At 42.7% G+C, this 15,650-nt stretch overlaps 1 protein-coding gene across 2 annotated transcripts; it reads left to right on the plus strand.

Annotated features, from left to right (window-relative positions):
• Positions 1–271: 271 nt before the first annotated feature.
• On the plus strand, positions 272–10,335 carry fmoda (fibromodulin a). Of its 2 annotated transcripts, none has more exons than XM_083771817.1 (6): positions 272–357; positions 1,877–2,268; positions 2,934–3,056; positions 3,672–3,812; positions 6,980–7,247; positions 8,256–10,335. In XM_083771817.1, the coding sequence occupies exons 2-6, from the start codon at positions 1,915–1,917 to the stop codon at positions 8,405–8,407; spliced, it is 1,038 nt and encodes a 345-aa protein (XP_083627943.1). In that variant the 5' UTR covers positions 272–357; positions 1,877–1,914; the 3' UTR covers positions 8,408–10,335. The 2 variants fall into 2 exon arrangements, with proteins under 2 accessions (XP_083627943.1, XP_083627942.1); XM_083771816.1 differs by lacking the exon at positions 272–357 and adding an exon at positions 780–892.
• The last annotated feature ends 5,315 nt before the right edge of the window (positions 10,336–15,650 follow it).

Genomic DNA, 15,650 nt, shown 5'->3' on the forward strand with positions numbered 1-15,650 from the left:
GGTACAATTACACAAGACCACATTGTGGTCATGTAATGTGACCATGCAGTTACCGCATACAGCATCTCTCTGTGTTAATAACCTGCAGAACTTGTCGAGTGATACTTTCCTTGGTGTCTCAGGGCTCGCTGCTTAATGCTTTACAGAGGAGAATACTTCACGCTGAATCATCACTGAATCAAGACCAGCCTTAGGACTCGGCGCACAGAGGGTCTGCTAAAAGACCAGCCTTAGGACTCGGCGCACAGAGGGTCTGCTAAAACCACCACAGCACACAGAGGGTCTGCTGAAACCACCACAGCACACAGAGGGTCTGCTAAAACCACCACGTACGTCCTGGGGCTGAGAGAGGAAACGGTGAGTGGAGAATTCTAAACACTGTGGAGCGACCGTTGGGGTTCAGCTGAGAGGGCAGACACATCTCAGGGTCTGCACACAGATGGGAACAATCCTACACAGCCCACCCCACCTCACAGCACACGCTCTGCACAGTATAATACAGAGTTTCCATTTAACTCGTGGACCCTTGGGGGGGGGCCCAGTTTAAGACCTTCACAGAGTGTAAAATGAACACTCAAGACGAGGTGGGGGCCCCAGCCTGAATAGGGTGTGGGGGATGTGAATGGTGCGTGGGCCCTGCTTCCACGGACAGGATGGGGGGTGCGAGGAGGGAGGTAGAAGGGAATGGAAAGTACAAAACCATGCGAGGGACACAGAGAGAGGGGCTGGAGGAAACAAGGCAGGCATGGAGAGAGAGGGGTGGGGTGGGGAGGGGGATGGTTAGCCTAGGAGGGGAGGGATGGCTTTTTACAAAGTCTTTGGAAGAGTCCCTTTCAGTTCTTACCAGGATTCTACAGAGTGGAGAAGAGGAGGGCCAATTCTCCCTGATCAGGTAGAGATGCCTGCGCGTGCGTGTGTGTGTGTGTGTGTGTGTGTGTGTGTGTGTGTGTGTGTGTGTGTGTGTGTGTGTGTGTGTGTGTGTGTGTGTGTGTGTGTGTGTGTGTGTGTGTGTGTGTGTGTGTGTGCGTGTGTGCGAGCGCGTGTGTGCATGCGCGTGTGTGCATGTGTGCGTGTCACAGTTAAATATTTACAATATTTACTGTCAATATTTACAATATTCACAGTAACTTAAATGTTACTGTATGCTCTGTCAAACTGTATGCTCTGTCTTTTATAATCCCTCTTCTTTGGCTCATAGTTTGAAGTTCTGGCAGTCTGTGTGAAATGTTTTCAAAGGTGGCATTCATGGCTATACGTGTTTGACTTTCTTACATGCTTCATGGCTTAGTTCCCCATAGGAATGTGCCTCACTGCAGTGAAAGATAGAAGATTTACCTGATGTTACTTATTAACTGTAGTGTATCTTGATTTCCTTTTCTTTTCTTTTTTAATTACATTAGTAAAACATTAGTGACATTAGTAAAATGACACTAATGTTTGTAAGTAAGACTTGCTGGGTAGAGTCAAATTGGGACGTTTACTTGCTGGCAACATTTTGTGACTAAAGATGAATCAGATTAATCTACTCTTATCAGTGATTGTAGAACTACAGTAGTAGAACTATACAGTATGTGAGCAACAAACCAGTCTCCACATGCATACAGCTTTTTGGGGGAGGAAAATTAGGGTATTTCAAAACTTTGCCAAAATGTAATAATGCTCATTGAGTCCTAGAAATGTACGTTCTGTTTTCTATTTATTTCGTAAATGGTCTGCAATAGTAAGAGTATTTGTGACATCATGTCCATGTTGGAAACAAGTCCCTGCAGGATATTTTTTATGTTCTTTTTTTTTTTAGCTTTACTGTCTTACTGCACCACATGCTGTTTACATTTCTATCTCCCCCTCTCTCTCTCTCTCTGTGTGTGCTGTATAGATCATTGTGAATCCTGACCTGAGTGGGTGTTGTGAGCAATGCGTGTGTTGTGGTGTGTTTTCCTGCTGGCGGCGGGCCTGCTGCCCTGCTCTCTGGCCCAGAGACGTGACCCCTTCGGCTGGCTCAGATCAAGGAACCAGGGACATCAGTCGGACCTCACCGGAGGGGAGTGCCCCCCGGAGTGCGACTGCCCCCCTACCTTCCCCGTGGCCATGTACTGCGACGGACGCGGGCTCACGGCCATGCCGTCCATCCCCGCCCGCATGAAGTACCTGTATCTGCAGAACAACGCCATAACGGCCGTGCCAGACTCGTCCCTGGTCAACGCCACTAATCTGGTCTGGCTCATGTTGCACTACAACCAGCTGACGTCTGACAACGTTGGCAAGAAGGTATAGTTGCCGTTGGTCCCGCTCACATCTGGTCCCACTCGGCAACAATCAGTGGGGTTTCTGGGGGACTTCATGAGCATGACACAATGTGGCGCTTGAGTCTGGATCTGATCTTCAGATGGCTGGCGATGATGGGCTTAAGTCTAATTCGTGCCACTTGTCGGTTTTTCAAGTGAAAATATATCGTTATGCTTGAGGCTACACAGACAGACACAAGGCCACAATTACATAACAGCTTGATCGTTGCATCTCAGGCATGTGCAGGGGGGGGGGGCTTTTGAGGCCCTGCCCTTTTGCCTCAAGGTACCCCTTTCCCCCTCCAAAAATATGGCAGGCTGTAAATAAATAAGGGCCATGGATGATCCATGGCCCGTATCAATATTATACATTTTAATGTTTACATTGTAATGACAACATATTGCTTATTTTACTCCAATGTCCAATGACATGGGTCAAGTTATCTTGCGCTATTAGCATAAGACATCCAATGTAGGGCCCACTACATTTCTGGTGTGAAATGGCACGAGGGGCGGACCCCTCAAAAAGACCACCCCCACGTTACTGTATGAGTATGCAATCTATTAACGGCACAGAGAAGTGTTTCTAAGCTGTGTACATTCAGCTTCTATATTATTGTGCATTCAGCTTGTGAATTTTTATTGTAGGCCTTCGCAAAGATGCAATCACTGGACCGGCTGTATCTGCAGCACAACAATCTGACCCGCATTCCTCCCGGTCTCCCTCGCTCCCTACGAGACCTGAGGCTCAACCACAACAGCATCAACAAGGTTTGTCATACAGCCATAAAACTGTCCCTGTCGGGTGGAAACCTCATACTGTATGTCCAAAAACTGTTACTTAAAAATAAATACAAGCATAACCTGTGTACCAATGGAATTATCGAACCAATGTAGTTATTATTATTTAGTCACCAGCTCTTGTTAATACTTTTCATTAGTTAGAGTTAGTCAGAGTGGGAAGAATTATTACTCAAGGTCAACTTTATTGTCCACAAGGGAAATTTGTCTTGGGCTTTCACCCCAGCTACAGCCACACATAAAACATCAATGACAAACAAAAATACATTACAGAGGAAGACACAACATTACACAATTGCACACATGATGTTGATAATCTAGCCTCACACAGTTACTGCTGTTTCAGAGCCTCGTTCAACATCTTAGTTGAAGTACGATTTTTTTAATCTGATGTACTTCCACTTTGGTTCTTTGTATCTTCTCCCAGAGGGCAGAAGTACAAACTCGCCATTTGTACTTCTGCCCTCTGGGAGAAGATACAAAGAACCAACTGCCATTATTACTGCTACAAGTTTGGCTTTATACCTGGCAGCAGTCGGATTCCTCACGATATTAAACTTTTTAATGTTTCCCTCGGTTGCCTAGATAACACCTGCGGACCTAGAGGGGATGGACAACCTCACCATCCTGTATCTCCATGACAACACTGTGGAGGATGTGGGCACATCGCTGAAGGATCTGAAGTCACTCACCTTGTTGGATATCAGCAACAACAAGCTAAAGAAGGTATAGCGTACGCGCACGCGCGTACAATGGAACTAAATGGAGTCTGGAGTCCATTTAGTTCCATTTGTACAAACATTAAATTATATGTTACATGATTTTAGGGTGCTTTAGCTAAATGTTTACTGAACCGTATGGTAATTTGGGAGTTTTGTGCCAGTCTGAGTCCTTTGCCCTACCAGCCCTGCGCCACATCCAGACGCTTATCGCCAGTGATGGAACTCACTCATTCATACTGCAATGTAGATATACTCTGTTACAAGTAGAAGTCAAAGTCAAAGTCGTACACGTTAGTCACACACGTTAGTCACACACGTTACCGCAGTGAAATTTGTTCTCCGCATTTGACCCATCTCTGCGGTGAGCCGCAGCGTGCACCGCGCTCGGGAATCATTAGTTGATTTGACCCCCAATCCAACCCATTAATAATAATAATAATAATAGAACTTTATTTGTATAGCACCTTCCATGGCATGAAATGCAGCTCAAAGTGCTTTACAGAACAATGGAGAATAAAAAAGAAAAGCAAGGCAACGACATTAAAAAACTAGAACTGCACTCTGTCGAGTGCATACTTGCTTGTTGCACACTAGTAGGCCATAAATGGCCAACTAGTGCGCAAGCAGAGCGCGCAAGTCCTTTCGACCGCTGTAAACTGTCAAATCTCAGTATCTCTGTGAAGGAACGTTTTAAATGTATAATTTTTAGATGTAACTATTTGCTACCTACCTACTTTATGCATATAAACACCTAGTATTATTAAGTATGATTCAAGTTTCTATCTATATAAGTTTGGGTGAAGAGCTAGTCATACATATACACACCACGTACTCTGGTCCCAGCAGATCTGCTATTTTATTTTTACTGATTATGTATATAGTATACGTATGACTAGCTCTAAATGATATGACGTAAGAAATATATATAGTATATATATAGTATATACGTAGGCATATACTATATACGTATACATATATACTCTATACTCTATACTGTATAAAGTGTGTAGTTGTAAGTTGATTAGCGGTATACTGTGGTTACTTTGCGCCAAAAACCGTGACAGCTGTCCCGCCATTTGATGTTTATGCAAGAAAACAGCAAATCTGTGCCTGGTTTGCTGGGACCAAATTACCACAAATGACCATATTTCTTACGTCATCATTAAGAGCTAGTCATACATATACACACCACGTACTCTGGTCCCAGCAGATCAGGCACAATTTGCTATTTTATTTTTACTGATTATGTATATAGTATACGTATGACTAGCTCTAAATGATGACGTAAGAAATATGGTCATTTGTGGTCATTTGGTCCCAGCAAAACAGGCACAGATTTGATGTTTTTCTGTATAAACATCGAATGGCGGGACAGCTGTCACGGCGGAAGAGACCGGGCGAAAACATTACTTGCGCGCTCTGCTTGCGCAAGTAACAAGCAGTAATGCAATACAGTGAGGACATGAATAACAAAAAATAAAAGATCAATTAAAAGCAATGTTGTAGAAGTGGGTCTTGAGCTGTGCTTTAAAAATGTCTACAGAGGCTGCCTGACGAAGGTACAGTGGGAGCTTGTTCCATGCCGACGGCATGGACATATTTGGGACATATGGGACATATTTGGGACATATGGGACATATTTAGGCAGGCAGTCATGTAGGTAGGAAGCCAAAACTGGAGTAATATTGATGCTGAGTGCCAAGCAGGGAGGGATTGAGGGATTGGGTCCCATTTTTACAGTCTTTGGTATGACCCGGCCGGGGATCGAACCTGCGACCTCCCAGTTTCAGGGCGGACCCACAAGGCCACTGTCTGGTGGTCCTGTATTCCAAATGTACTTGAGTAAAAATACAAAAGTATCTGCCTCAAAATATACATAAAGTAGGCCTACCAAAAGTAAAAGTACTATAGTAAAAATAGTCGATCTACAACCTTGTAGATCTGCTATTTTCAAGAGGCCGAAATATTCTATACGACTGAAGTGGTCAGTGTGTTTTGTAACAATAATCAAAATCTACAAAGTAACTATTACTTTTCATATAACTGTAGTGGAGTAAAAGTACAATATTTTCCTCTGAGATATAGTCGGGTAGAATTAAAAGTACTGTGAAATAAAATAAATACCTGAAAATGTTACTTACAGTAGCCTACCTGTGGTGTAGTAACTTTACACCACTGTTATCGCTTTATGTCTGGAGAAACATCAAACGCAACACAAACGAGTGCTTGAACAAATTTATGAGCAACGAGGTGAAGTTGATAGCTCACTAAGTATAAAACCCCTCAAACCTCCAAAGCCTTGGAGGAGGTTTTATGGGATGCCATCAATCTTCAACAACTGTTTGCAAACTTCTCTAGATCAAGGAAGGGGCCCACTTAAAAAAAAGCCCAAAAGTGTTGACCAAAGTGCTCAGATCAGTGTAGATCATAGATCTTTTTTTTTTCTTTTTTTTTTCAAATAGCCAAAGTATAGAAAGTGTTAAAAAAATATATGCAAAGTAACTAGTAGTAACTAAAGTTTTCAAATAATTGTAGTGGAGTGAAAGTACAATATTTGCCTAGGCGATGTAGTGGAGTAGAAATAAAAGTACTGAAAATTGGAAGTAGCCTACTTCAGTAAAGGAAGAAAAAATACCTTGACCTAAGTAGCCTACAATACTTGAGTACATGTACTTACTTTATACACCAGTGGTTCTCAACCAGTGGCCCGGGGACGAACAGTGGTCCTTGAGGGTGTTCCAGGTGGTCCCCACTCCCCAGCTAAATTATGGAGAGTTGGTAACCAAATGGACCCTTATTAGATCTTTAACTCTTGAGAGGGTAAAATGAAACCAAATGGGTCCATTTGGTTTCATTCTACGCTCCCAAGAGTTAACTTATTGTTAAACATCTGCATTACTTAATTTACAAGATGTTTGCCTGTTATCTCTCCTAATATGGTACCAACATAAATACAGCATGGAATTGTGGACAAAATCTTATCCAACGACAACAAAATATTCTTTAGTTTGGGGTCAGAGAGGCTAAATGTCATCAAATGGTGGTCCGTGGCTCCAACATCGAATAGATAATGAGCCTTGATGTGAAAATGGTTGAAAACTCCTGCTTTACCCGACTGGTTCTCTAGCATAATATTATATCCTCCATCCATGATGTGTTGATTGATTCCAGGTCCCCACGGCTCTGCCCGAGCAGCTCCACCAGCTGTACCTGGAGTCCAACGCCATCGACTCGCTGCCAGACGGCTTCCTGGGCCACTTCACCCAGCTGCAGTACATCAGGATGGCACACAACCAGCTGACGGACAAGGGCATCCCTCCCAACACCTTCAACGTGACCGGCCTGGTGGAGCTGGACCTCAGCTTCAACAAGCTGGAGCGGATCCCGCCGGTCAGCACCACGCTGCAGCACCTCTATCTGCAGGCCAATCAGATCAAAGGTAAAAAATGTTTGTACACTCTCCAAAGTTACAAATGGATTCATTCAAAATGTGTGTGTTTCTTCAAAATGTGATAAAACCTTCTAGAAAATCTAATTGATTCCAAATGTGGAACAAACACATTTGTGATTGACCAGTGATCCTGAGCGACTTCCAATAGTTAAATATGTAGGCCTACAAGACATCTTATTCCAAAGCAATTGCGACAGTCTCTCTTTACCTCGTTTTCAACTCGGGTACTGTTACAACTGCAAACAAGTCACAGCTTTGTGTCAATGAATAACATTTTAATCAATCTGTATGGTAGAGTATGTTAATACAATATAACTAGGCTAGTACATCTCTACAGTGGTTGGAGCTGATCTCTCTACTCTCCCATTGAGACGTTTAGACGCTGGTGTCTGGGAGGACACCTACTGGTTGATAAGTAGTATAGGCATCCCTATCCCTACAGGTTAGGTGGGCACCAAGGAAGAGCGGGCACCTCACGGTTAAATTGGCTATTTCTTAAAAATATATATTTGGAAGTAAAGTAAACGTTATTAGAACATGCTTAAACATTCGACAATTAAGGTATAATATTTCTACAATTGCTATACACAAAATGACAAAAACCTATATATCCAGTCATTTTGGGGCATAAACTTTAAGTCTTTAAAATTAAGTCTTATAATGATGTACCGTGCATGTTCACATCATGCATACTTTACATTACTTTTTCTAATACCGGTATATATATATATTTAAACATTTTGGACAAAATAGAACATTTTGTGCCCAGATGTCCCTAGTGCCCCCCACCTACCTGTATCCGGCTACTGCCTCAAGGCAAGATAATTAAAAACTAAAATGAAATAACTCTCCTGGCCAAACAGGGATATTTTTTTGCCTCGCCTGAGGCTCGGGAGTAATAGATGTTTGGTCAGCCACCCAGGAAGGACAATAAACGTTTATGAATTACAGTCTTTAAAAACAAGTCCCTCCTGTCTCTTTGCATGATTGCCGCAGAGTTCACTCTGGGCAGCTTCTGCAGCGTTGTGGACGTGACCAACTTCTCCAAGCTGAGGACTCTGCGGCTGGACGGGAACGAGCTCGGCCCCCAGGACGTCCCCACGGAGTCCGTCATGTGCTTACGTCTGGCAAACAACATCGAGTTGTAACTCACTGCCACTCACACTTCACTTCATGGTGGCCTGACTCAAACCTTTCGATCTAGCATACAACATTGATGCATGCTAGATGTATACAAAGGGTGCGATACATCTTGCCCCAATGCATTTCCAATGGAAGTCACATGGTTTGACACAACATTTGTGTTGTACGGCTTTCGGCTGTGTTTCGACTGCCCCCCTCCCCCTCATACAACACAAATGTTGTGTCAAACCATGTGACTCCCATTGGAAATGCATTGCGAGCTTGCATCAGCTATACATCTCATACAACAAGCATACATCAATCTGTTGCGAAGGTGTGAGTCAGGCCTAACACTGCTGTCCATAAACCAGTGATGGAAGTGAAGTACTCAAATGTTTTTACTGAAGTAAAAGCATCAATACCACAATGGAAAAGTAGAAAGTTCGGGATTCCAAATTTACTTCAGTAAAAGTACAAAGGTATTGGCATTAAATAATACTTAAAGTAACAAAAGCACACATTATGCACAATGTTCCAATTCACAAGTTTTCAAAATGCACAATTTTTTTTTTTTTTTAATAGCAGATCTACAAGCTCACAACACGTCACGATTTGTAGATTGTCTATTTTCAAATAACCGAAGTATATAAAGTGATCAAATAAATGTAGTGGGGTAAAAGTAAATATTTGGATCTGAGAGGTAGTGGAGTAAAAGAAAGGAAGTACTCCAGTGAAGTAAAAAACGAAATACTTCAAAATTGTACTGTAAACATGTACTGTAAACTGTGATCTGGAGCACGGCAGTGGCTGTAGACAAACAGCAGGGGGCAGCAGTTCCATATTGTCAACGCATTGCTGTTCTATCTATTGCATTTCCCACTACAGTAGAAAAGTTCAACTAAATACTCTTTTCTTTGAACTAGTAATGTAGTTTCTAGCCAGCCATTATCAGATGTCACACATTCTAGGGACGTATTGTGTGGAAAATATAACGGTAACATCTTTAATGTCCCTAATAAGAACGAACAACTTAAGTTTTAACAATGAGATAGTATATAAGGTACTATAAGCTATATGTTATGTTTTGTTTGTGTGTGTGTGTGTGTGTGTGTGTGTGTGTGTGTGTGTGTGGGCTTGATCCAACTTCCATACTCTTGTGAAGATCATCATGTAATGTATACTGTGTTTTCCATATTCTCCCTTTCTGTGTGTGTGTGTGTGTGTGTGTGTGTGTGTGTGTGTGTGTGTGTGTGTGTGTGTGTGTGTGTGTGTGTGTGTGTGTGTGTGTGTGTGTGTGTGTGTGTGTGTGTGTGTGTGTGTGTGTGTGTGTGTGTGTGTGTGTGTGTGTGTGTGTGTGTGTGTGCGTGCGTGCGTGCGTGCGTGCGTGCGTGCGTGCGTGCGTGTCTTTCCTCCACCTCCCCCATTTCTCTCATTTCGTCTGACCTGACTGCTGCGTTGACCTTGACAAAAGAACATAGGCTACTTTTGATTTGCTATTTCGGTCATAGTCGTGCAAATGCATTGTACCGTATAACGATGTATTCCTGATAACTGCATTCTATCCATAGTTACCCTATCTGCAACATGAAACACTTTTCCTCATTTCATCTCTGCACAAAGTCCAGAAACATTTTCTGTGTGAAACAATGCTGTAAGTAGGCTATTTATTTCTCAGTCTTAGCCAAATCACATCAAGCAACATCTACACGTGTAAGAGGACTTTGATGTAAGTTGCCGTTGAGAAAGAAAACAAAAAGTTAGTCTTGTAGGAGGTGAAAGACTCCTCTATATTCTTCACATCTATTATAGAGGGGGTTTTTTTTGGTGCAATGATTTATGCATGGCATGGATTGATCTCCATCTTGACAAATTGACAAAGGTTTTGTGTGTCTAAAAGCCTGTTTTGCAATAGAAATATTAAACCTTTTTCTTTTCCTTTTTTTTTTTACAAAGACGTGTTTTGTTTCATTTTGTTTTCAGCTCTCATATCGTCTCCGTCAGGTGGGAACCTCATATCTCCAAAACAGTTACTTTTCAGGATTAAAATAAATATATCAAAAGTAGCAGATCTACAAGCTCAGAACACCCCACGTTTTGAGCTGCGTTTCGAGCTACTTTTAATGTTTTTGTGTGACGTATGATCAATTAGGGCGTTAATTGACCAAAAGAAAAACACAATTACCGTAGTTACAATATGGAGATGGGAGGTTTCTTCCCAACTATATGTATGTAAACTTTAAAAACTGTTGTGTCTGGGACAATGAGCACAGTGTAGTAAAGTAAGTAAAGGACTCTCGGGGAGTGACTGGGATTTTACTATGGGGGGTTGGGGTGGTCTAAGCCAGGCAAAGATAGGAGACACATGGGGCCACAGAGTCACAACCTGTACATACTGAGGAATGCACGCACCTCTGCTCAGGAGAGTCATAAGCTGTGGGGGAGGTATTGGGGAGCAAGCGACAGTAATGCTTTTGTTAGATGCACTGTTATTTAATTCATTTAATTGTAGCCTCGATACCCAGTCTTTAATTTAATTGTAACGTCGATCAACTAGCTTTTTAGTAAAAGTCCACGAAACTCACTATAAGTCGTCTTAAACACACATACGCATGCACTGACACACACCCACGCACTGACACACACACACACACAGGCCTCGTCTGTGGCCTGATATATCGTGGCCCTCTGAAAAAGGTGATCGATCACTCTTATATTATATAATAGTGTGTAGTGTGCTCATTCAATGACGAATGCTGCTTGCTACAAAGGATTTGTTTAATTACAGTATGTCTCGCATATAGGGGAGGCTAAAGGTGGGCCACCTAGATACCTGTACGTATACGAAAGTTATCTCTTCAACCACATGACCTATTCATGGTCATGGGGGGGGGGGGGGGGGGGGGCTGGTCAAACAAGTATATAAGGTTGTTAAATGGTTCTAGTTTGATGAGTGTCCTTCATCCCTAGAGTTTAGACTTTATCTATGGTAAATTCTTCAAGGCGACCTCTGTGTGTTCTGAGTGGGTTTGGGCTTCCTATATGTTCCTACGTGGGTCGTGACCCTCTTAGTGATAAGTTATTGATTAACAGGTTCAGAAGAGAAGAGACAGTCCAATACGAGATGATTTCACATTTTATCAGTGGGTGTGTCTGTGTGTGGCTCTGAGGAGTGTGTGGTCATACAGCATGAGCAGACAGTCATTAGCTTACAGCAAACATAGATGAGTACTTTTAGCACTTATGTGGCGGTCAAACGTCAGTGACCACACTGACTCATCAAATGGAGGTCAGCTTGCTACTCAACATCTTGTATCCTTTCATATACCATGAGTATCTGCTGTGTTTTAACCCTTATTTCAGCCGTTCTCAACCTGTGGGTCGGGTCCCCAGATGTCATGTCAGTAAAGAAGGAATTTATAAGACCCTTTTCATACCTAGAAAATGAAATGAAAAAAGACTGAATAAAAAATAAAAAAATCTTTGTAAGAAGTAACTGGTCAAACCTTGGCCAAATTGTCAAATAATATAAGAAAGAGGCAAACATTGTGAAAATAGCTGAGCTTACAAGCTCACAACGGCTCGCAACGCAAGCCATAGATCAGCTAGTTCCACAATATTTATCCGAAGAAGAACCGAGTCAAACTAAATGCAATGCCTCACGTGCTTGTCAGGGAGAGGCGTCCCAAAGCCACATTTGGGGGGTCACGTCCCAAAATTGAGAACCACTGCATTATTCGACGGGAAGTTAAAAGAGAAATACTTTTGTTTACCAAATACTGGGACAGTTGCAAACTGAGTGAGATTACACACACACATACACACACTGATGAATGAGTACTGTGCACTCGTGTGTGTGCTCATCACAATCTATACTTCTAAGTACTAGAACTGAACATTACCTCTCTGTCATTCTCTACTGCTGACACATGCATGCATTCGTTACATCTCGGCTTGATTGTGCTAGTTGAGCGTGGTGTATCATGCACCAAAAATAGCCGATCTCCAAGCTCACAGTGAACATGGAGATCGCTTTTTTTTGGTATTTTCTTCCAAAAGTGCACTTTTTCAGCCCCTGCCCCTCTAACATTCTCAGCACGACCCTGACCTCCTCCGTCATCATATCCCCCTCCCGCTCCCTCAGGTCTGGTGGAGACACCAACCGTCCTACTCCTGGCGGTCCCCAGGACCTGCAAGCATCATCATATGCCTCCTCCTTTTGGAATGCACTCCCCAACCACATCAAAGACCCCCGCCCTAGCTCCCATCTTTCAAAACCATCTTCAAAATCCACCTCTTCAAAATTGCTTTCGCCCCTCACCCCCTTGCTTTGACTGTTTATACTCTTAGACATAACTTCTTGTTTTGGGTTCGTGACGTCTATTTTATTTTGTGTCATGACGTAAAAGGGTGTGTTCTTGTGTTTATTTTAGATTTGTTACACTTTACCACATTGTGATCGCCCATCCCCTTTTTATTTCCTCATCGGAGAGAACACTTGATGGACTAACCCGTTTGAGAATCTGTTTTATTTTATTTCATGTCAGCAGTGATGTGTAAAGTAAAGTACAAGTTATTGTACAATGTTGAGATATTTTACTGGAGTATTTCCAGTTTTCAATACTTTTACTTCTACTCCACTAAATTAGTTTTTACTTACTTACTTACTTTTTGAATTTACAAATTTACATTGTAGATTTTGATTATTATCACAAAACACATTAACCGCTTCAGCCCTATTCCGGCCGATCTACAAGCTCACAATGCTTCGCATCTGCTATATTCTTTTTGTACTTAATTAACCTCTTAAACCCCAGGGGGGGAAATAAAAAACATCAGAGTTGGAACCGGAGACCATTTGGGTCTCCATTTAGCCGCTGAGAACTGTTCATGAGGTGGGCAGCCGCTGCCCCCGCCAGCGAGGTTTTAAGTATATTTTGATGCCAAGACTTTTGTACTGATGTTCTTTCAGTCCAGTTTTGAAAGAAACCATGCAGTGATTCACATATTGTGATGGATGGTGTCAGGGCATTCCACATTTTGGTGGCAGAGCTATAGTAGAATTGTTCTAATTTTGGGTATTATTACCAGATCATGGTCGCTCCCTCTAGTATTGTGGCTGTGAGTGTCACTCTCTTTGGAGAAGTAGTTAGACTGGTATGAGGGTATTGAAGGCAATGTCTCTTTGACTATCTAAATACCAACCCCGTCCCCATTTAGGCTTTTTTATGCCTTTATTGATAGGTAGACAGTAGTGTGACAGGAAATGGGGGGGGGGGGGGGACACGCGGCAAACGTCATCGGGACTCGAACCCACGACACACTGTCAGGCTTGATTACCAGCCTAAGTGCCAGGACCGCTAGGCCGGCCCGGGCCACCAACCCCCAATTTATTTTGCTTAACCCTGACTTCTACCCTGTCCCTGAAACATAGCAAAGTATACGTGGGTTGGAATCAGGTGCGTCATTAAGACAGGGAAGTAGTCGTATCAGTTTTCGCATGGTCGTTTCGTTTCGTCATGGTCAGCGTTTACCTAAGAGTCAGTGTAATGTCTTTAATGCGTCATTGAAGACAGACAGGTTGTGTGTTCTGTGAGGTTGCGTGTGTGTGTGTGTGTGTGTGTGCGTGTGTGTGTGTGTGTGTGTGTGTGTGTGTGCGTGTGCGTGTGTGTGTGTGTGTGTGTGTGTGTGTGTGTGTGTGTGTGTGTGTGTGTGTGTGTGTGTGTGTGTACGTGCACAGCAAGTGTATTTGATCTAGCCGACCAGCTTAACTGTGCCTCCAGATAAAGCACTTCATTCTAAAAAATAATGTTGTGTCCAGAGACTATTATACTGTACATAATCGTCACATTACAGCATTCTACACACACACACACACACACACACAGCGAACACTGTGTGTGAGTGTGTATGTTTTCTTTTTTTGTAATCATCCCTGGTTATGAATCATGATAAGAGCAGAACTATTGTGTCACATTCCTGTGGGCGTCAGAGCCGGCCTACTGAGCCGCTGAGTATAGCGGGTTGCAAGAAGGTCACTTAAGAGGAGGATTTTCAACCCTTTTCGACATGTCTGTGTCACCAGAAGAAGGCCGCGGTCATTATGAGCACATGCTGTCATTAGAGCTTGTGCAGATGAGCACCTTTTGTGATCATGGTGTGGTCACGACCGCAAAATGAGAGCCATACGGTTACCTTTTTATTTTTAACAACGTGAACCCCTTGAGCATCATCACTATTCTGGAGATATAACACTCACCGAAAACAGCGTGAATTTTAATCTTGTGTACCTGACTTAAGACAAGACTTAACAATAAAGAACCAACTTGAACCAACATCAGCTAATAACCCTTCTTTCACCAGACAAGTTTACTAAAGTGCATAATTATCACTTATAGCTGCAGAGATGGAGAGGCTTATCTGACTCAAATTCGTCCGCCGTTTACACTGCATTGTGCTGCTGTTAGCCACAATTATAGCTCTGAAGGAGCAGCTTATGATTCCCACAGGGCAGGTGAATAATTCCTTCTTCACTTATTGGTAGGCTACTTTCCCTCACCAGCAGAGCAGCAATGTCTGGTCATTTCAACCATGACCTATCACTCCAACAAAACAATATCCCATGGAGACATTAGACACACAAATGTCCATCCTGTAGAAACACAAAGAAGACACATGCACACACGCTCACCCCTGCATGTACGATGATTTGATATACCCTTCATTATAGCAATCACTCTTGACACTTGGTTACTGCTACCTGCATATCGTCTCTGTCGGGTGGAAACCTCATACGTCCAAAACTATTACTTTTCAGGATTCAAATGCCAAAGCATCAAAAGTAGCAGATATAAAAGATTGAAACGAGTCGCTTCACAACACGTGTCAAGCTTGTGGACCTGCTAATTTGATGCAAGAAAAAAGAAGAAAAAAAATACACAAACAAAGAGTTAAAATATATGAGGTTTATGCGCGAAAGCAACTATATGTTGGCCCTTGTACAGACTGACCCGACCGGCGACCCCCAGACAGACCCCCTTGCACTGTCTGTATCTACTGTAACACTCTCTAACGATCCATGGTTTATTGTAGTAGTCTAGTAGATGCTTGAGAAGAGAACTATTGTACATTACTTTTGACTCATAACTTGACATGTGTTCCAAAAGGAAAAGCGTCATGCATGGCCTGAACAAACTGTACACTTTGATATAGCCAACTTTGATCAGTAGTCAGCTCCCACACACTAGCTAGTCCTCCTTAAGGTGCAGACAG

Source organism: Protomyctophum parallelum (assembly GCF_964188405.1).
Source record: "Protomyctophum parallelum genome assembly, chromosome: 8".
In the NCBI taxonomy this organism is placed as follows: Eukaryota; Metazoa; Chordata; class Actinopteri; order Myctophiformes; family Myctophidae; genus Protomyctophum; species Protomyctophum parallelum.